Source organism: Rhinatrema bivittatum, chromosome 4 (assembly GCF_901001135.1).
Source record: "Rhinatrema bivittatum chromosome 4, aRhiBiv1.1, whole genome shotgun sequence".
NCBI lineage: Eukaryota > Metazoa > Chordata > Amphibia > Gymnophiona > Rhinatrematidae > Rhinatrema > Rhinatrema bivittatum.
This window is the reverse complement of record NC_042618.1, coordinates 190185993-190208043: the sequence shown is the minus strand read 5'-3', so window position 1 is coordinate 190208043 and position 22051 is coordinate 190185993. Positions and strand designations below refer to the sequence as shown.

Here is a 22051-nt window from a genome sequence, read left to right as displayed (position 1 = left end):
TGGTTCTAAACCCAAATTGCTAAATTATATTACTCTCGTGATAATCTATTGTTGATTCAATACGAAAGAAGCTAAACTCATTGAGCATGCTATTCTATTTTACATGTGTAAGAAAACATTTTGATCAAAATCATATGCTCATACAGTATTTCTCTGTATATAGGACTTCAATGCAGGTTTCACAAAATGTTACATCCTGTACTGGATAGCCTCCTCAAAGTGTTTGCAAATGAAATAGTTAAGAAATACTGTTCCTGAGGAGCTAATCCAGGGTGCATACTTTTACCCCGTTTCTCCATTATAGCTGTGCACCTTTACCTCGTTTCTCCATAATAGCTGTGCACCTTTACCCCGTTTCTCCATCATGGCATGTGCACTTTTACCCTTTTTCTCTTTGACAGGGCACGTACCCTTGCCCCATTTTCTATTACAGTGCAGCTCTTTCAGACCATTTGTTCATACCAGCGTGCATATGTTTACCTCGTTTCTCCATAAGAGCACATGCATTTTCACTCTGCAGACCCATGGCAAACATACAAAATGGCAAAATCTGGTTTAAAAGGATTTTTCCCTTAATTCAAATTCCTGAGGGACAATTTTGGGTGGGATACCGAGAGAAAAGTAGAGAAACCTGAAATCAGTTACCACGTGCCCCAAATTTTGATGGCAAATATGCAATTTTGAGTGTGACACTCAAAGTGACCCTCACTCATCCAGTCAGGGACAGCTCCAGAGGTTAGGCAGTAGGGTGGGGGCAAGAGCCACCCCAGACAGGAAGCTTGCCCTCCACCTGCTCCCCCAGTTTGGCTAGATCACTTTGATTGATTGGAGACAAAGGCACTTGCCTATCCTGAAATTCATTATGCCCTCTCTATGCCCGCTCGCATGCAAACATTTCTGGAACCACCATTGAATCTAGCAAATGATATAGATGGAGATAGCACAAATGTCAGGAATAGACTCAAAGCGTTGCAAAATAAAGCACATAATTACAGTCTGTCTATTCCAGAGAGCTTGCTGTGTGAGGTTAATTGGCCAGGGCTGGCTTTAGGGTTGTGTGACTAGTAATGGCTGCACAGAGGTGCTGCTGTGGTAGGGGCTCCTCAAAGATGTTCCAGGGGGCTCCTTCCCTAGATCTCTGGATCTTCTGAACCCCCACCCCACACACACACACCTCATCCCCTGGTACACGAGATGCCATTCCTCCCACCTGCACAGGACACCACAAGGTCTATGGCTGGCCCTGTAAGTAACTTGCTCAAAGCACCATCACTGCAGATGTATACATTATTGCATACCTGAAGTTGTAAGGCTGAATCAGAATCTTCATATATACGCCTTGCCACACCTCCATTTTCCAAAGCCATCTTCTCCAAGAATTTGTAGTCCACATCAAAGCCAAAGCCCAGGCAGTACAGTGTATACTTCTCCTTAATTGCTTTTTTTATATTTTGCTGTATAGATTTAACATCTGTAATACCTGTTTATTAAAATATAATCTACTTATTACATATTACAAGTGGGACATCCTAAGCACATTATATCCAGTACATTACAATATATGGAAGGAATTATCACATGGTAACACAGTAACATAGCAGATGATGGCAGAAAAAGACCAATTGGCCCATTCAGTCTGCCCAATTATTTCTGTCCACACTGCCAAGGAAATATTTCAGCTGCTAGACACAGAGTGTGACAGCTTATAAGATATCACTCCTTATCAGAAATAGTTTGGGGGCAGATTAGCATGCAAGATAAACTATTTAATTCACACCTAGCACTCCTCCCTTCCATGTTTAACCACAAGCCTCCACAATAAACCAAAATCGCCACCAACACAAGCATGGCTATTGCCCTAACCTCTGGCTTTCGAAGTCTCAATGGATTTTTCTGACAGTGCCCCACCATTACCAACTTGCTGCACTGACTCACTCAACACAAGGCATGCCTGGCCTGTCAGGCAGACCCAGTTCCATGAGGCCCTGTGATTCTGCTGGGACTCCTAGTTATTACTGTATTTTCAACCTGTTAGATACAACCATCTGCAAGCTGGTTTTGTTGGTACTGTCAGTCTACCTCTTTACTATAAAACAAAAGCAGACAAATTCATGGCAGATAGGTCTTGCCATTTTATCTAATCTGCTCATTTCTATACCTGGGAATTTTTTTATTTTTAGTCACTCTAACATGTCACCCGCCTAGCATGATCTCATTATAGGTGAGCTACAAATCTGGAAATAAATAAACATTCTCATAAAAACATAAAAATACGCAATGCTGGGTCAGACCAAGGTTCACCGAGTCCAGCAATCCTATCTCCAATAGTGCCAGCCCCAGTCACAAGTACCCAGCAGATCCCCAATAGCTGATCTATGTCTTGCATCTCACTCCCAGGGATAAGCGCTGACTATCCCAAAGTCTACCTGGCTAACAACTGTTTACAGACTTTTCTTTCAGAAACTTGCCCAGTCCTCTTTTGAACCCCACTGTGTTAGTGGCCTTGACCATGTCCTCTGCAACAGATTCCATAACTTGCTTGTGCGCTGAGTGAAAAAAAATACTTCCTATGATTTGTTTTAAATCTGCCAGTTACTAGTTTCTTGGAGTGTTCCCTAGTCCTAAGTTGCTTGAAATGGTAAATAACTATTCTTATTTAACTGTTCCACCCCACTCATGATTTTATAAATTTCAATTATATCCTCTCTCACTCATCTTTTTGCCAAGCTAAAGTGCCCTAATCTGTTTAGCCTTTCTCCATAAGGGAACTTTCCCACCCCCTTTATCAGTTTGGTTACCCTTCTCGGTACCTTTTCTGTCTGCTCTGTCTTTTTTGAGATGGGGTGACAAGGGCGGCACATAATACTCAGTCGTACCATACAAAGGCATTATGAAATTCTCACTTTTGTTCTCTATTCCTTTCCAACATTCTATTTGCCTTTTTGACCACCACCACCACCACAAACTGAGCCATAGATTTCAAGGTCAAGTCCACAAAGACTCTGAGGACCTTTTCCCGGGTGGTGACTGCTACATGGAAATAATCCAAAAAGCAAAGAAGGAGCGCTACTGCACGCAATCAATCAAATCAAACAAACGAATGTGCAGAAGAATTCAATGTCCACACATGATTTGAAATAAGAAGAATTATTATTTTAAAATGGCAAACTCCAGTGTTGTACAATGCAAAGGGGGACCCCTTCTTGAACCTTTCCATTGTACAACACTGTGGAGTTTGCCATTTTAAAATAATTCTTCTTATTTCAAATCATGTGTGGACATTGAATTCTTCTGCACATTCGTTTGTTTGATTTAACTGCTACATGGAACCAGCATCATATACCTGTACGTGGGATCATTTTTCCCTATGTGAATTACTTTGAACTAGTCCTCATTAAATTGCACTGCCATTTAAATACTCAGTCATAGTCTCACAAGGTCCCTCTGCAGTTCCTCATAATCTGCTGCTGTTTTAATTACTTGAAACAATTTTGTGTCATCTGCAAATCTGTTCACTTCACTCATTGTTCTTTTCTCCAGATCATTTATGAATATGGTAAATAATAGCACACATCCCAGTACAGACTCCTGGGGCGCTCCACTCACAACTTGTTTCCATTTAGTCCTACTCTGTGTTTCTTGTCCTTTATCCAGTTACCAATCTACAATAGGACATTACTTCTGATCCCATGACCTTCCAATTTCCTGAAGAGCGTCTCATGAGGGACTTTGTCAAATGCCTTCTGAAAAATCCAAATGCACTATAGTAACCCCTTTGCAAAAACCGTGCTGACTGTCCCCTGTTAAACCATGTCTATCTATGTACCATTCTGCCTGGCACCAATGTCAAGCTCACCAGTCTATAGTTTCCCGGATCACCCATGGGATCCTTTTTAAAAATTGACATCACATTAGCCACACTCCAGTCTTCAGGTAAAGTAACTGTTTTAAATGACATGGTGCAAATCACCAGATACAGGTCTACAATTTCAGGTTTGAGTTCTTTCTGAATTCTGGGGTGAGTACCATCCAGTCCCAGTGATTTGATGTTCTTTAGTCTGTCAGTCTAATTTATTATTTTTCCACCAATGATTTCATTTAGTCACTCAGAGTCGTCACCATCAAAAAATGTTTCCAATGTGGGTATGACCCTGACATCCTCCTCGGTAAAGGCAGAAGCAAAGATTTCATGTAGTTTTTCTGTTATTTCCTTGTATTCCTTGACCATGTCTTTTACCCCTTGGTCATCTAGTGGCCCGATTAATTCCCTCATATGCTTTTCACTTCAAATGTACTTGAAAAATATTTAATTACTTGTGTTTACCTCTGTGACAAGCTTCATTTCAAATTCTCTGAGCCTGCTTAATTACTTTTTTATTTCTAACTTACCAGTGCTTATGCTCTTCTCTATTATCCTCATTTGGGTCTGCTTTCCATTTTCTTTGGCTTTAATTGTCTTTCACCTCATTATTAAACCATGCAGGCTGTTTGGTTTTCCTTCAACTGTCTTAATGCATGAAATATATTTCTTCTGGGCCTCAAAGATTTATTTATTTATTTTTATTTAGCATTTTTTATATACCGAGGTATAGCAGGGTTGCCTTCACTCCGGTTTACATACAAAACAACTTGTTACATTGAACAATATTTGAAATTTAAAAATTAACAATAATGAGAGATGGCATAAACTAGGAGAATGAACAGAACAAGATAAACACAGGGTAAGTACACTGAATAGATGAACAGAGATATCTGAGTACATCGTAAAAAGGAGGCATCTGGTAATTTTAAACAATGTACATGTTTTCTGAACGTTTTTAAACTTGTGTGAATGGCTCATTTTCCTGGATGAAAAGTCCATAATTCATTATTAAGGTAGAGTTGCAGAAATCCACTGCTTATTCCTGGGATAAGCAGCTTGGAATCTATCTACCCCTTGGGATCCTGCCAGGTACTTGTGACCTGGCTTGGCCACTGTTGGAAACAGGATACTGGGCTTAATGGACCTTTGCTCTGACCAGTATGGTAAGTTTTATGTTTTTATGTTCTTAAATTTCCTCATTTTATAATAGTCTTCCTTTTTATAGTTAAATACTACTGCAGTAGTTTTCCTTAGTATTTAGCCTCCATTGATTATGTCTAATTTAATTACATTATGATCACTACTGCCAAGAGGATCCACCACCTTTATCTCTTGTACCAGGTCCTCTGTTATACTGAAAACTAGATTTAATAGAGTTCCCTTTGTCTTTGGCTCCTTGACCAATTACTGTGTGAACAGTCGTTGATGGCATCTAGGAACTTTACCTCCCTTGCAATCCTGATGTGACATTTACCCAATCAATATGCAGATAATTGAAGTCTCCTATTATTATTGCATTGTCCATTTTACTAGCCAGTCTGATCTAATAGCATTTTACAATTTGTTTCCTCATTCTGGACAGACGGGAGGTAAAATATCTCCACTGCTACAATCTTCCCTTTTATCCTTGGAATTTCTATCCTATCCATAATGATTCCAGAGTACAGTTTATTTCTTTTATCATGCTTGACTCTGCTGTCCTTAACATATAGAGCCACCCCCTCTACCAGTTTTATCTGTTCTGTCACATTGATATACTTTGTACCCTGGAATCACAGTATCACACTGCTTATCCTTCTTCCTCGAGGCTCTGAGATGATTATTATGTCTATATCTTCCTTTAGTGCCATATATTCTAACTCTTCTGTCTTATTTTACCTGCATTTCTAATTCTTCAGTCTTATTTTTCTGGCATTTGCATACAGACATTTTAAAGTAGGTTTGTTTGTGTTTGTTTATTTATGTACCCACAAACTGCTTATCAGATAACACAGGAAATTTGAAGTCATTGTTATCTGTGTTCTCTGTATTTAAATATATCTGGGCTTTTTCAATTTTTACAACCACTTTTCTGTTGGGACATTCTTACTTGGTTTGCCAGTATCCTTTGAAGATACCTCCCTCTGAACCGTGGGATGCTGAGTGACTTTTGATTTTCTCCATGTTCTAGTTTAATTTCCCCATGCTCTCCTTAAGAACATAAGAACATGCCATGCTGGGTCAGACCAAGGGTCCATCAAGCCCAGCATCCTGTTTCCAACAGTGGCCAATCCAGGCCATGAGAACCTGGCAAGTACCTTTTTTTTAAAAGCTAATGCCAGCAGCCAGGTTCCACTCTGGTTAAGGTTAAGGTGGAGCCCATCATGTCTTTATAGGCTCCCCCTTCCTCAGGATTTTCCCCCATTGCTAATAAATCTAATCATATGTTCACTGTCACACAGATACAGCCTTATTCTCCTACATACACTCTTGTTCACTCACACACCTGCTCACTTACACTCCTTTCATTCTTTCACACACACACACACACACACACACAATTGCACTCTCACAGACATGCTTATTCACTTCTCTCCCTCTTCCACACACACACACACACACACACACACACTCACTCACCACTCCCATACACATTCATGCCTGCTAAATTCTTTAAAATTTCCAGAGTCTCCAGCCTAGATTCAGAGAGTTCTCAGTTATGTCCATTTCTTTGCCAGCTCATTTGCCAGCTTTACTTTCCTGTTCCCACTAATAAGGATCTTTTGTGCTTGTCCCAGGCCATCTGAATTCCAACAGTTTTATACCTCTTAAGCTCTCGCTGGATTCAAAGCTACCTATAGATCGATATTCAAAGTTTTGTTTTTTGTTTTTTTTTGTGTGAAGCATGTGGCAGCATTTGGCAGTTTCAGTTTATTTGGGCAGTGCTGATGTTTTCAGCACTTCCTGGACAAAGTTAACCAGGGAAATATAGTCAGAAAAATACTCAGATAACTTTATCTGGATAATTTTACCAGGGTATATTCAGTGGAATGCTTATCTGGCTATGTTCTACTGAATATCCAGATAAAGTAATCCAGGTATCTTCATCTGGGTAACTTTCCTGCTCAGTGGCCTGCTGAATATTGAGCTTTTTGTCAATTGCTGAAGAACTCAGAGGCTAATACTCAAATGCCTGCTGAGAGGTAGGGAACCTGCTAATTTTAGGAAAACGTTCACCTGAAACTAACCAACTAGGATTCAGCTGAGCATTTGCATAAATCTAACTGGTCAAAAATTGCCAGCAATCTCAGGGTGATTGCAACACAAATGTTCCCAGGTATGAATTCTGCCCCCTTTTTATTTTTTAAAGAACTTTCCTGAGCTCCATGATCATGTTCATTAGTGATGGCAGAGCTTCTTTTTTAAAATCCACTAGTGAATTTAGGGCTTTTGGAAGATGCTGGGCTGACAAAGCTGGAAACTGACTTCCTCCATTTATTCATGCAACAGATGCAGAGAGGATTTGGACAGCCCCATTTTCTTGCTTTTGGGAATGCAGAATTTGAATGCTTCATGATAGTTGTCTGACAAGAGCTGCTGTACTGAAGCGATGTGACATAGGCTGGGTCGGGAATAAAAATGGCTCTTCTCTGTACAGCTTCATTTTTCTAAGGCTTGAGTGTGCAGTTAGAGAGGAAGGCAGTTCCCTCGCTTCAAGCAGAATTTCTAGTTCTACAGAACAGAAAACTGGTGCATTCCGCAGTAAAGGTTTACGAATATTCTGAGACATGAGGTAGGACTCCAGAATCCCCTTGAAATGTATCTGCTCACATCCCTCTTCTAAAATGTTGCAGGACTGCACTCAACACTGTCGGTCCCAAGAAAATGAGCAGATGTATTGCTATATATAGTTTTTTTTGTCCATCTGTCTATATATGTTGACCAGAAAATCCAGAAGAGACCAGCTCAGTTTCATACAAAGGTGCTCCATAAATCAAAATGACGTTGGCTGATGGATATTATGACATTGCCCAAAGGTTTAAAGTCATAGGTAAGTTTCAGACTTACTAAATAAGAATCTGAAATATTGAACTAAAATGTAGGATATCAGTAAAATGAATGCTAAGAAACTTACCACTGGTAGGCTGACCATCTGTTAACAAAATAATCATGGACACACTTCTTTCCGGTAGCTTTTCATCCTGATTGGCTTGATTTAGCATGCTTACTGCCATCTGTAATGCTTCATTGATATCTGTTCCTGCAAAAAACATTACAATATGGAGGGTAAATATTACAGTATACTGCAGTTATATAGTTTTACAGTGAAGATTGATGAAATTATTTCTGTGGGCAGCGTGGAAGCATCTCTATGTAAAGTAATGACGTTGCCTTAACCTGTTCACAGATTATCTCAACATATTAATAGCGACTGGCCTCTTGAATTCTGCTCACCCTGAAATTAGCAAAGGGAATGGGGAAAGGGAAGCCAGGGCTTGCAGACTTTCTCTCTTCTTCCTCCACCTCCTCTCCCCAGTAACCAGGCCTGGATTTGCCAATAGGCACACTAGGCCTGTGCCTAGGATGGAAAAAATCTTAGGGGGCAGCGGGCCAGCGGAAGATTTGCTGCCTCCTAGGTGTACCGAATCAGCAGAAAAAAAGTTCTTTTGTTTCCTGCTCCAGCCCCTTTCCTGGCCCTGCAGAGAGCAGGAGGGAGGGGGTGTGGCTGGAAGGGACAGAAGAAAGAAACTGCTGTACTCCCCCATTCCAACCCTGTCATTCAGGCCACATGAAGGAAGCCCCATGTGAGCCTGGAGCAGGCAGAGCACAGCAAAGAAGGCTATGCCTTAGACCTTTTGCTCTGTTGTCCTTGTCCCAGTAGTGGGCGCAAGGGGAGGGGGGAAGGTGAAGCATAACACCAATAGAGCCTAGGGGTGGTGAATCCTAAATCCGTCACTGCCAGTAACAACTTTCTTTTGCTGTCTCTGGTTGGATTATCTGGCTCACCGTCTTTCTGCCCTTGTCTCTGGTTCTTTTTTTGTTTTCTGCCTCTTTGATGTCTTCCTTCCTTTTTTATTTTGTTTCATTTCTCTCTTTTCCTTCTTTGTCTCTTTCCTTCAGCAGAAGATTCTTTAATACTATCTCTTTCTTCTTTTTCTGTTCCTTTCTCCTGTCTTTTTCTTTTTTTTGTCTCCTCTACCGATTCATCCTACCTCCCTCCTTTCACCGTTACTCCTCTTCTTTCTCCTGCACGCTTTCCTCCATTCCTCATCTCCTTCCTCCTACATTAGCTGCCTGGAATCCCCCCACCCAAAACCAAGGGTCCTCTGTTTCTCTATCTCCTGCTATCCCTTGACCTTGCTCTCTTACCCTTTTCTCTTTCTCCTCTCCATTCCCCCACCTTTTCAATCTTCTCCCTCTTGCTCTCATCTTCACCTAATTCAATCCTATCCCCTCCTTTCTCCCTCCCTCATTTTGATCTCCCATCTCTCTTCCAATTCTTGCCCCCATCTCTTCACATTTTTACTCTCGGCCAATGGTTAGACACAGGTTTTGGACTCGTATCCGCACCCCTTATTCTATGAGGCTTAGCGCATCCAAAACACGCATCCAACCCCCCAGAGCAGGCATTAATTTCTGAGAAGCCCAAAAACTGTACAGAAAAGCAGTACAGAAAAGCAGAAAATATTGATTTTCTGTACTTCCTCAGACTTAATATCATGGTGATATTAAGTCAGAGGAACAAAAAGGAGGACATCCTTTAAAAAAAACAAAACAAAACATTAAAATAAAGAAATATGTCGGTGGTCAGGCTAGGAAAATGGATGTTCAATTTTATGAGCGTCCCTTTTCCTAACCTGTGCACTCTTTAATTGAGCGTCCCTTTTCCTAACTGGCTGACAGCCGACCTCTCCTGGGTGCCCACTGCCGAGGAGGCACTAGGGGCGCACAATTTCCCCTAGCTCCTCCTTTTTATCGCGGCACCCAATTTAAATATTAAATTGGACACCCCGGAGAGGTTGATCGGCACGTGTTGGGAGAGCAGGCACTCAATCTTGAGCACCAGTTTTCCCCACCCTGATATTGCACCAGCCTAAACACACACTCTCTTACTCTCTCCTCTTACTATCCCTCCAAGCACTAATTCTGCTGTCTCCACTGACTGCCTCCCCACACTCACTCCTGCTTACTTCTCTTATTACCCCCACACAATCTCTTGCTTTCTCCTCTTTCTCATGCTCTTGATCTCTCTCACTCAAAGTCATGCACAACTTCTCTTGTTCTCTCCTCTCTATGCTTCCCTTCTCTCTCCTCACTTACACTCTTGCCGTCTCTTCTCCCTCTCCTTTACCCTGGTCCATTCAGGAGATGAGAAAGAACATCCCCATCTCTTGCTGCTGATTAGGTTTTAGCCATCAGAATCAACCAATAAGAGATGGGAGATGGAGACTTGGCTGCAGCAGCAAGCCGAGAACTTCTCTGTGGCTCCTGCCTTGGCCTCCATCTTTAGTGCCTGCCTCCTGCTCATCCTACATAGAGGCAGATGCTCCTAGGGTGAGAAGGGGAGATGATCTCTAGGACCCAGAGATCATGGCTGCTCTCCTGGAAACCCGGAGTCAGGTTTGTAAACCCAAAGTTTCCAAGTCATGCCTGGAGAGCTCCTAGTATGGGTATTAGCAGCATTTAAGCAACTTCAGTCATCTGCCACCCTCTTTGTCCCATCTTTTATGTTTTTCTCTTTTCCTTTTTGTGTGTCTCTTCTCTTCTACAGCTCTCTCCCCTTTTCCTAATAGAGACTGGAGTAGGGTGACGGGTGAGAGGCTGGTGACTACTGAAAGACTGATTGACTACTGAGAGAGATTGGTGTGGAGGGAGAGAGAGTGATTGGGGCATGACTGGTGAGAGAGAGAAACACATACACACAGGTTGGGGGTGACTGGTGAGATAGAGTCAGAGACTGGAGTGGGGGTGACTAGTGAGAGAGAGACTTGGGTTGTGTAACTGGGGAGAGAGAGAGAGAGAGAGAGTGAGAGCTGTATGATGGGGGACTGACCATACTGGTGAGAGAGAGAGGTGTAGGGATGACTGATGGTGAGAGAGGGTTACTGATGTAGGGGTGACGAGTGACAGGCTGGAGTGGGGGCTGAATGGTAAGCGAGAAAGATTGACTAGTTTGGGGATGACTAAAACAATTTACTCAATTTAACAAAAGGCTGAAGGGAGGTAGTGCTTCACTGTTTATTATAAGTATCAATGTATATGATCATAGTTAGTGTGCACTAAGTTCTGTTAGTGAGCATTAATGCAATTTAGTGCATACTGTATTACTAACCCCAAAATTAGGGAAAAAGCAAAAAGAACCTAAAGAATCATTTTAAAAATGAAATTGAGCAAAAACTGACACTAAACAAAAACACAAAAATAACCCACTGCACACCCTAGTTATCGAGATACGTTTGGTCATGCCACAAGGCAGTCTTGAAGTAATACAGATAAACTTATCTGGATAACTTTGATTTAGCCAGGTATATTCAGCAGCACAACCTTGCCATTGAAAATCATATCTAAGTTATCCAGTTAAGTTTATCTGTAATACTTAGCTTAGCCGGGTTGTCTGCCCCTAAATGTAGGAAAATTTCAGCTGAAAACATAGGGACCAAGCTCAGTTCAAAATATTCCTAAATTTAGGTATCTAAACTTAGGTTCCTAAATGAAGCACTGAACATTTTTTGGGAAATTCACCTCCTAAGTGTTTGTTTTTTTAAACAGACTACAGTATAAATAATGCTACAAACTGACACCATACAAGATTTGGACAAATTCCTAGAGGAGAGGTCCATTAATGATTGCTAAGCAGATAGGTTTGAGTGTCTCTTCCTCAGGTCTGGTGCCACCGGGTGTGCAAACCATGGAATTGCACAGGGTGGCACACCCGTGGGGTGGCATTGGAAGCAGGGAGAGGCCCATATTGCCACTAGTGGACCCGATCACACCAGTGGTGCAAGAATTGGAGGCCTGTGATTCTACCGGTGGGATCGTCTCCACCGGCAGCAGAAGAAGCAGGAGGCCCATAGTGCTACCGGTAGACACAATCCCACCAGCGGCGAAAAAGCAGGAGGCTCGTGGTGCTGCCAGTGGACTCAATCCCACCGTGGCAGAAGAAGCAGAAGGCCACAGTAGAAGAGGAAGCCCGTCCAGCAACTCCTCCTCATATGCTCACTCCACGGTATTCAACACTCGCGGTGCTACCACTTCCTGTATTCTCATCTTGCGATGCATGAGATGAGAATACAAGAAGTGCTAGCACCGCGAGTATTAAATAACCTCAGGGCCAGCACATGAAGAGGAGCAGCAGAATGGCTGCTCTCCACAAAGAAGAATGTACAGGCTAGCAGCAGCAGCAGCAGCAGCAGAGGAGGAATGACCCATGGACCCTGACTTCCTGGGTTGCACATATGTGTGTTTGTGAATGGGAGCCTGCCTGGGATCGGTGTGTGTGTGTGTGTGACTGGGAGCCTGCCTGGGATCGGTGTGTGTGTGACTGGGAGCATGCCTGGGATGGGTGGTGGTGTAAACGTTTGTGCGCACATGCATGCATGGGAGCCTTCTTGGGATGGGCAGGGAGTGTGTATGTGAGAATGGGAGCCTGAATGGGATTTGGGTGGATGTGAATGGGAGCCTGTCTAGGATGTGTGTGTATAAATGGGAGCTTGTCTGAGGTGTGGGTGTGTGAGAGAATTGGAGCATGCCTGGGTTGTGAGTGTGTGTGTGTGTGTGTGTTTGTGTGTATAAGAGAGAGAGAATGGGTGCTGCTGGTGGATTTCAACCTGCCAGCAGCTGAAATGAATATGAGGCCTGTCGCTGCTGGTAGATCCCAACCAAAGAAGAGCTGGAGATGCCTGCGGGTTTGTTTGAGAGGGAGCATATGTGTGTATGAACTTGTGTGTGTGTGTGTGTGTATATAGGAAAGAGAGGAGAAAATGTGTGCATTCCACTCCCATTAATCCATGACAATCTCAGGGTGACTGGAAATCAAACGTTCCCAGATATGGAGAGCATCAATTTTAAAATCCTTTTTAGTTTTATTTTTCAGGTGTTATTTGATGTGTCTGCTGTTTGAAATATTTTATTGGTCTGAAATATTTTATTGGTCTGGAACATTTGAAAAAAATTGTATATGAATTTTTAATTATTGATCTTTTATTCATCAGCTTTTTAAAAAAATAATATTATTACTATGTTTTTAGTATTATGATTATGTATTTATTTTCTTTCTTGAATTTATTGTTTGATGTTTGAAGAATGGTGTTGGTTCTGTTTTTTCATTGTTGCACTGCATAGAGTGTCTGGCTTCTTGCAGTTTCCAGTTCAATTTTTGTCTGCACGTTTATATTTCTACTTTATGGTTGCTCTAGTCTGTGTTTGGTGAGGGTCTGTTTATGTTCTGCATGTGTGAAGTGAGGCATTTTCCTAATTGGATGTGTATTACCGTGTTTCCCCGAAAATAAGACATCCCCCAAAAATAAGACCTAGTAGGGATTTAGCCGAATTCTTAAATATAAGACCTCCCCCGAAAGTAAGACATCCCTTGTAAACAGGGGCGGATTGACCTATCGGGGGATCAGGCTTCCCCCGGTGGGCCGGTCAATCCTGTGACGTCATTTTTTATTTATTTATTTATTTTTTTAAAATAAAGTTTCCAAAGTATTAGGGGCAGATGCGAGCAGTGGTATCCGGAGGGGAGCCGATGCGCCCGGGCGCAAGGAGGCTCATGCGGCCGCTGAGCCTCCTTGCCCGAAGAAAAAGATCGCGTTCAAATGCACTGATGCTCTTTCTCCTTCCTGCCTGTGCGGCCCCGGAAGTAAACGTTGCCAGAGCCGCATGGGCAGGAAGGAGAAAGAGCATCAGCGCGTGAAGAAGAGGAGCCGCCGCGGGCTGCTGCGAATCCCAAGTCGCAGCGGCCCAAGAAGAGGAAGAGGCCCGGTAGCGAGGAAGAGGCCCGAGAAGTTCAGGGCCGCTGCAGAGCCCATCCTGCAGCGACCCGCGAAGAGGAGGCCTGCAGTGGTATCCGGAGGGGAGCCGATGCGCCCGGGCGCAAGGAGGCTCATGCGGCCACTGAGCCTCCTTGCCTGAAGAAAAAGATTGCGTGCAAACGCACTGATGCTCTTCCTCCTTTCTGCCTGTGCGGCCCGGAAGTAAACGTTGCCGGAGCCGCATGGGCAGGAAGCAGAAAGAGCATCAGCGCGTGAAGAAGAGGAGCCGCCGCGGGCTGCTGCGAATCCCAAGTCGCAGCGGCCCAAGAAGAGGAAGAGGCCCGAGAAGTTCAGGGCCGCTGCAGAGCCGATCCTGCGGCGACCCGCGAAGAGGAGGCCCAGAGGTGAGAGAGAGGCTGAGGGTCTGTAGAGGGTGCGTGCGTGTATGAGATGAGTTGAGAGATTGTGTGTGAGAGTGAGGATCTGAATGTTTGCAGAGGCAGCATGTGAGAGCCTCTGTGTGTGTGTGTGAGAGAGACAGCGTGTGACGGTGAGAGCCTATGCTTGAGCAAGACAGCATGTGGGAGTGAGAGAGAGCCTGTGTGTGTGAGCGTCAGACAGCATGAGCCAGTGAGAGACTGTGTGTGTGTGAGAGAAATGCATGTGAGAATGAGAACCTGACTGTGTTTGAGGGAAGAAGACGGAGAGAAAAGAAATACGGAAGAAAAAAGGACAATATAAAAGGAATTGGCAAAAAAATAAGAAAGGGAAGGTGGAAAAAAAAAAAGCCTGTGACCAACCGATTAGAAAACTAACATCAGCCAGCAAAGGTAAAAAAAAAAATAAAAATTACTTTTTAGTGATTGGCACATGTGATCTTTGGGAATGTGCAAGAATAGCACTTTCTCTATGCAGATCTCACAATGTACGAGATCAGCATGGAGGAAGTGGAAGCCCACGGGGCCTGCACAGAGGAGGCAGCAGAATGGGCTTCAGTGTCAGTAGCAGCAATCGGCGCCTCCCCAATAGCCAAGTGGCAGCAGTGACAGTGGCAGCAAGATTACAGACATCTGGGGATGGTGGCAGTACCAGTCGGGGGACCCCTTCCAAGCAGTGTGCAGAGGTTCAAAAGCAGCAGAGTCAGCCCAAGCTGACTACCATGAATGCTGCACACTCTTACCTCTCTCTGACAGCACACTGGTGAGGCATGGCTGACGCAGGGGCAGCCAGCAGCTCAACGGTATTAGACATCCCCTGAAAATAAGGCCTAGTGCATCTTTGGTACCAAAAATTAATATAAGACACTGTCTTATTTTCGGGGAAACAGGGTAGTATATTTGGGCTTTCAGAGGGTCAAGCCCAAACCCAACACACATCACAATAGGCCTAATACCAAGTGTCTTTTTTGCAGGGATATCTGGTTGGCATCATAGCAGTGCATATCAATATAATGGAGGTGATATTTTTACTTCAGAATACTGTACTTTGATATTTTTAATGTAAAATATAAATGCATAAATCTTAACTGGGTGTTGGAATGGGGCGGGGGCGTTCTGCAAGGATATAAGTTTCGCCTAGGGCATCTAATACCCTTGCACCAGCCATGGGTTTGGTGGAGGGGGATGTGTGTCAGTTTTTAAAGTTTGCATCTCTGAAGGGAGCTGGGCATTTTTTTTGGGTGGGCCTGGGACAGAGAATGAATGAATGAGGGAGGGGGGCAGCACAGTAACTGTTCATACAGGGCAACAAAAATGCTAGCAACGGCCCTGCTCTTCCTTGTACTTCTAGGAGTGAGCAGCATGGAATGGCCTTTCCTATTAGGATCTGAAAGGCACTTCCTTGAGATCCAGACTGGCCACTGTCAGAGAAAGGACTCTGGGTTTGATGGACTGATTGGTCTGACCCAGCATGGCACTTCTTATGTTCTTAATTATGAGAATGCATTTCAAAACAATAGACTCTTCATCCAGCTAATATTAAAATGCTGCTTTAAAAGGCTAGAAGAGGCTAACTAAGCTTTCCTGCCCATCCCTTCTCTAGATGTCCTAAATGCATGCAATGCAGTTACGTAATATTTTGTTTTACCTCCCTGAGCAGGAATCGTTGCGACATAACCTTTTGCACTGTTCACATTTTCTTCAGTTGCTGGAAGCAACGATTCCTTCCATGCAGATGTTGAAGAACTAAAGATGACAAAATTGAACTGATCTTCTGGATTTATATCATCTAAAATCTTGATAAGGGCCTCTCTTGTCTGTTTGAAGAAAAAAAAAAAGTTAAGTTTCCCTCTTGTGCTTTAATGGTTGAATTAAAAAAAAAACACAAACAGTACTGTAGTCCATCTGGACATATCAAGGCAAATTGGGATAGGAATGGAAGTGAGGTGTGGTAAAAAAAAAAAAAACAACAGAAAAAAAAAACCCCTAAACTGGACTTGTATGTGAGACACAATAAAATGGGCACATACAGTAAGATGACAGCCTTGCTTTTGCTGTTTCCTCATTGGCAGCAGGGATGAGTTCCTGCCATGGTCTAGCAACAGAAGGATCTTTTATCATGGCCTGGAACAGTGGTCCCCAAACCTGTCCTGGAGGGCCACCAGCCAGTCGGGTTTTTTGGGATATCCTCAATAATATGTATGAGAGAAAATTTACATGTCATGGAGGCAGTGCAGGCAAATTTTCTCTCATGCATATTCATTGAGGATATCCCAAAAACCCGACTGGCTGGTGGCCCTCCAGGACAGGTTTGGGGACCACTGGCCTGGAAAATTGCATCTCTCGCTCTTTGACCGCCTGGCTCCCAAGTCTTCTTCCTGGGTAAGAACTGAAGCCCAGGACCAGTAAAATAATTACTAGGGATGTGCATCCATTTGAAATGAATGGGTAAAATGCAATGAATAAGAGCAGTTTTGTTTCATTTGTGGACCCCAAAGTGAATGGAGGAAGCCCATGAACTTAAAAAAAATTGTTTTCCTTCATTTGTTTCCCATTCAAGTATACGGCACATTGGAAACAGCCGCAGTGAGAACGCTGCAGTGAGACTGGCAAATATAGCAACCAACCATTGCCTGCATGAGGCATCTCCCGCCAAGCTAGAGCCGAGGCGGGAGATGTAAGCAAGAAGACAGGATGTGGTAGAGGGAGCAGAACCAAGTTCCACCCCAACTCCACGTCAAGCTCCACCCACATTCCCATTGCCAATTTTTTTTCTTTAAATTTAGGGGTCGACATTCAAAACTGGCCAGTTAAATAACTTGGCTGGCTAGAACTTATCCAGCAAAGTGATGATGTATGTTCAGAGGCACAGCTATGTCGCTGTCTATTCGCGTATAACTGAGTGCTTAGCTGGATAAGTCTGACAGGCTAAGGTTAGACCTGCACTGTGGCACGTCTAGCTTAGCTGTACAACTTTATGTGGCTAAGTTCGAATATCAGCAGCTAGCTGCATAAGTTGTACGGCTAACTTGCTCTGCCCACTGCCCGCCCACGACTTATGCGGCTTAACTTATAGGGTTTAAGTGGCGGCCATTGAACATGGGCGCACATTCAGCGACCGCTTCTTAACTGCATAAGTCCAGTTTATCTGGGCTGCATGTGCTTTGAAATTGACCTCTTATTTATTTATTTATTTATGTATTTATTTAGCCGTGCTTGTAACCCACTTCCTCCATACAGTTTTTTTACATTCATAATACATAGAACACCACACCATTAAATTATTTGATTTATATTCCACTGTTCAGTAATATTCTACCTTACATACATTCTTTGCATAATTCAGAGTATAACACATTCCCAGAACAATTAAATGCATGATGCTAGAAAAATCAGACCTAGTGGTAAAGGCGAAAATGACATAAACAGCATTCCTTGTAGCATTCCTAAATCAACTAGCCTGTATTGCATGGAGAGAAGATCATCAAGTACCAAGAGTGAGGGCGGTTACATTACAAGGCACCCTCCCCCGCAAGAAAAATGACAAAGGCTTGGCCGTTGAGCCTTTATCTTTTTTATTGTGGAAGGTGGGTAGGTGTGGAAGCAGAAGGGAGAGAGAACAACAGGAGGAGGCGTGGAAGCAAGGAGAAGAGAGCTAGAGGAGGGGTTAGCGGCAGGGAGAAGAGAGGAGGGAGGCCAAAGGAAAAGGAGGGGTGATGGGGCAAGAGGTGAGAGCAAAAGAGAATGGAGGTGGAGGAGAGCTACGGGATGCTGAAGGGGGAAGAGGGGATAAGAGGGTGATAGGGAGAGAGAAGGAGTGGGGCTAGGGAGAGAGGTGGCATACTGAAGGAGAAGGGACCTGAGGATATAGGTGGGATGCTGAAGAGGAGGCAGGAGAGAGAAGAGAGGTCTGCCTCCAAGAAGAAGAGAGGCTCTGGGGTCCCAACATAATACAATACTTTGTTGGGCCTGCCGAGCCTTTGCTGTTTTGTTTTGTTTTTTTTTGTGGGAGGTAAGGGTTGTAATCTGGGTACGGGTACAGGTGGGGCAGAGATAAGAGTGGGGGCAGGAGAGAGAAAAAGAGCAAGAGGAGGGGTGAGAACAGGAAAAGGAGAAGAAGGGAGGCTGAAGGGAGAAGATTGATAATGAGGCAGGCCAAAGCGAGCAAGGGTGGAGAGAGAGACAAGGGCTGATGGGAGGGGCTGAAGGGAGAAGTGGATGGAGGACAGAGGTGGGATGCTGGGGGTTGGGAGGGAGAGGTGGAATGGGAGAGGGAGAGAGAGGTGGAATGCTGGGTGGGGGGAGAGAGAGACCTGACCCTCTCTCCCCTTGGTTCTTTCTCCCCCCCCCCCAAACCCCAGTTTCTTCCCTCCCTCCCCTCCGAATAAATCCTAGGTTCTTCCTTCCCCACAAAACCTTCAATTTCCCCAGATCACTTCCTCTCCTTCCACAAACACCCTCACTATCCCCAGTTCACAACCTCCCCTCCCAGGGGCAGCTCAAGGCAATCTGCTGCCTGAGATGAGGGATGAGATGGTGTTCCTCCCCACCTGCCCCACCCAGTGTAAATATTACACTGGGTCCCAGAATACCAATACACCACCTATCGGGGAAACAAAACAAACCCAATTCCTCTAGATCCCTACACAGACACTACAAGCTAGCAGAATCTCTCATCTTGGTCACATGCACAGAGCAGAGACAGATTCTCACCAAATACAGAATAAAGGATCACAAATTAGACAAAAACTGAAATGGAAACCCTAAGAAGCCAGACTCTGTGTGTAACAATGGAGAAACAGAACCACTATTCCTCATAAAAGAAATAAAATCAAGAAACACAAAGCATTAATTATAATAATAAAGCCATACTAATAAAAGAATATTTTAAAACTATTGATAATATAATAACTTCTATTAATTAAAATCATATACCGGTACATTTTTTTTAAATTACCCAAGCACCAATAAAATATTTCAGAACAGCACATATATCAAATAACACCCAATAATTAAAACTAATAAGAATAAAAAAAACAAAACCCTGCTGTCCATACCTGGGAACTCTTGATTTCCAGTCACCCTGAAATTTTTGTGGATTGGGGGGAGCCGCACACACTTCATTCTCTCTCACACACACTTATCCATTTCATTCTTCCATACACTCCCTCACATGCTCTCAGACATGCACTCCCACTCTCTCCCTCATACACATAGTCTCACTCACACTAGCTCTGTCTTATACACATGCAAGCTCTCTCTCTCATATACACATACGGGCTCTCACACACACACACACACACACTCGTTCGCGCTCTCATATATAAATGCAGACTTTCACACAAACAGGTAGGCTTCGCTTTCGCTCATATACATATGCAGGCTCTCTATCTCTTTCTCTTACCAGTGAAGAAACCAGAACTGATTTTTTTTTGGTTGGCTCAAGATTAACATGGGTGGGCAGTACTAGTTGTGCTCTTATCGATAAAAATGCCTGTGCACCTGACAATGGATTTCTAAGTAGTCTGAAACAGCTGTTATGTATCATGAGTGAACTTAAAAATGTTTAACTCACTTACTTCAAGCCCTTACCAACAGTAAAAAATCCTTATTAACATATAAACTTATTTTATATTTATTGCAGTTTAAAAATACACAAGTAGAATATCATATAAAAAGCAAAGAACATATAACAGAAACATCAGATCTAATCATTTAATAAAACACATAACCATATATTCTTTCATGAATCCTCTCTCCAGAAAGGCAGAGATCATCATAACTACAATAAAACAGCCATAATTATAATCATAATCATAAGACTAGGTGCAGAGCAAAATTAGGATGGTTCACATTACAACTGAACATGCAATTGTTTTTTCAAATTCTGGTGTCATCTCAGCAAAACAAACTCCCTCCACTGCCAAATATTTTGTGAAGTAACACAAACACCTGCAAAAAAAAGATATCTAAAACCTTGCCATACCATACAATCACAGCAATATTTCTGTTATGAACTGGAGTAGTTGTCAACCCCTGGTCAAGGTGAGAGCTGACTCCGCCCACAGGGAGGAGCCCTGTGGGCCTCACCGTAGGCAGGCTCGGTTTGATCACACAGCACACCCTAGTGGACAGACTTTATTATGGAGAAAAGGCAGAACCCGCAGAGCGGGAAATAGAGAGACACAGGTCTGGGCAGTAAGGGAATACCCCAATGATGCTGTAGAAGATGGTATCCTGGTTGTTTTGGGATTCCGTGGAGGCGAAAGATGTGGCAAATGAACAATTTGGCTAGTTCTGGGGCTGAAGGAAGGCCAGGTAATGCCACAAAGTTAGCCATCTTTGAAAATATGTCCACGGTGACCCAAATGGTGTTGTTGCCACTGGAGGAAGGAAGATCCACAATGAAATCTATGGCTATGTGTGTCCACGGCTCACTGAGTGCAGGGAGCGGTTGTAGGTGACCCCAAAGGTGGCCCATTGACAGCTTATGACAAGAGCAAGTGGGGCATGATTTTACATATGCTTGAGCGTCCTTCTTCATGGTTGGCCACCAATAGAATTGCCTGAGAGAAGCAAAGGTTCTAGATTGTCCTTGGTGGGCTGCTAGTAAAGAATCGTGCGCCCAGCAGGCGATTTTCCTTCAGAGTTGTTGAGAAACTACCGACTTTCCTGAAGGCACAGTGGCCATGGTGGACAGAAGAACCTTAGTCGGATCTATGATGTGCCGAGGGGCATCTGGAACATCTTCGGTATTGAAGGATTGGGAGAGCGCGTCGGCTCGAGCATTCTTGTTGACTGGATGGTATTTTACCACAAAATTGAACCGAGTAAAAAAGAGGGACCAGCAGGCCTGTTGATGGTTAAACAATTGCGCCTGGTGCAAGTACTCAAGGTTCTTGTGATCAGTATATACTATGATTTGGAGTTGTGCCCCCTCGAGCCAGGGACGCCACTCTTCAAAAGCCAGCTTGATTGCCAGTAATTCCTTCTCCCCGATTGCAAAGTTATGCTCAGCAGGGGAGACGCGTCGGGAAAAGAACAAGCAGGGATACAAGGTGTGATTGGCTGAATGCTGGCTGAGTACTGCTCCAACACTGACGTCAGAGTCGTCAACTTCGACGATGAAGGGTCGTCAAGGATCAAGGTGGCATAAGCATGGTTCACGTAGAAATGCAGCCTTGAGATCCTGGAAGGTGGTCACGGCCTCGGGTGACCACTGAGAGGGGTTGGTTCCCTTACGGGTCATGGCCGTGAGTGGCACCATCAGCGTTGAGTGGTGGTGGATGAATGACCTGTAGTAATTAGTAAAGCCAAGGAATCTGCGAAGGACCTTGAGGCCAGTCGATTGAGGCCAATCATGGATACTTTTAGTTTTTTGTGGATCCATCTGGAACCTCAGCTTGAAAAGAACATTTCTCCAGCTTGGCGTATAACTGGTTCTCTCTAAGGCATTGTGGACGTCCTGGTGGTGACTCTGGAGGTCCTGCGAGAAAACCAGGATATCGTCTAAGTAGACAATGATGCAGTTATAGATCATGTCTCTGAAGACCTCATTCATCATATTCCGAAACACCGCTGGGGCATTGCAGAGGCCAAACGGCATTACCATATACTCAAAGTGGCCGTCACGTGTGTTAAATGCGGTTTTCCATTCGTCGCCCTGACGTTGTTGTGTTTGTGGCATTGTGGACCCTTGGTTGCAATGGAGATGACTCCGCCCATGGGGAGGAGCCCCATGGGGAACCACTCCGATAGGAGACACAGATAGCAGACACAGTATGGATAGAGTCTTTATT

At 43.8% G+C, this 22051-nt stretch overlaps 1 protein-coding gene across 1 annotated transcript in view; it reads right to left on the bottom strand.

Annotated features, from left to right (window-relative positions):
• The window catches only part of LOC115090396 (inter-alpha-trypsin inhibitor heavy chain H4-like), a 236158-nt gene that overhangs the window by 173146 nt on the left and 40961 nt on the right, over positions 1 to 22051 (bottom strand). Inside the window, exons 8-10 of the mRNA XM_029599426.1 lie at positions 15901 to 16069; positions 7977 to 8102; positions 1299 to 1480 (exon numbers count right to left, since the gene is read on the bottom strand). Coding sequence (XP_029455286.1) covers positions 1299 to 1480; positions 7977 to 8102; positions 15901 to 16069 — 477 coding nt within the window. The remainder of the gene's footprint in view (positions 1 to 1298; positions 1481 to 7976; positions 8103 to 15900; positions 16070 to 22051) is intronic.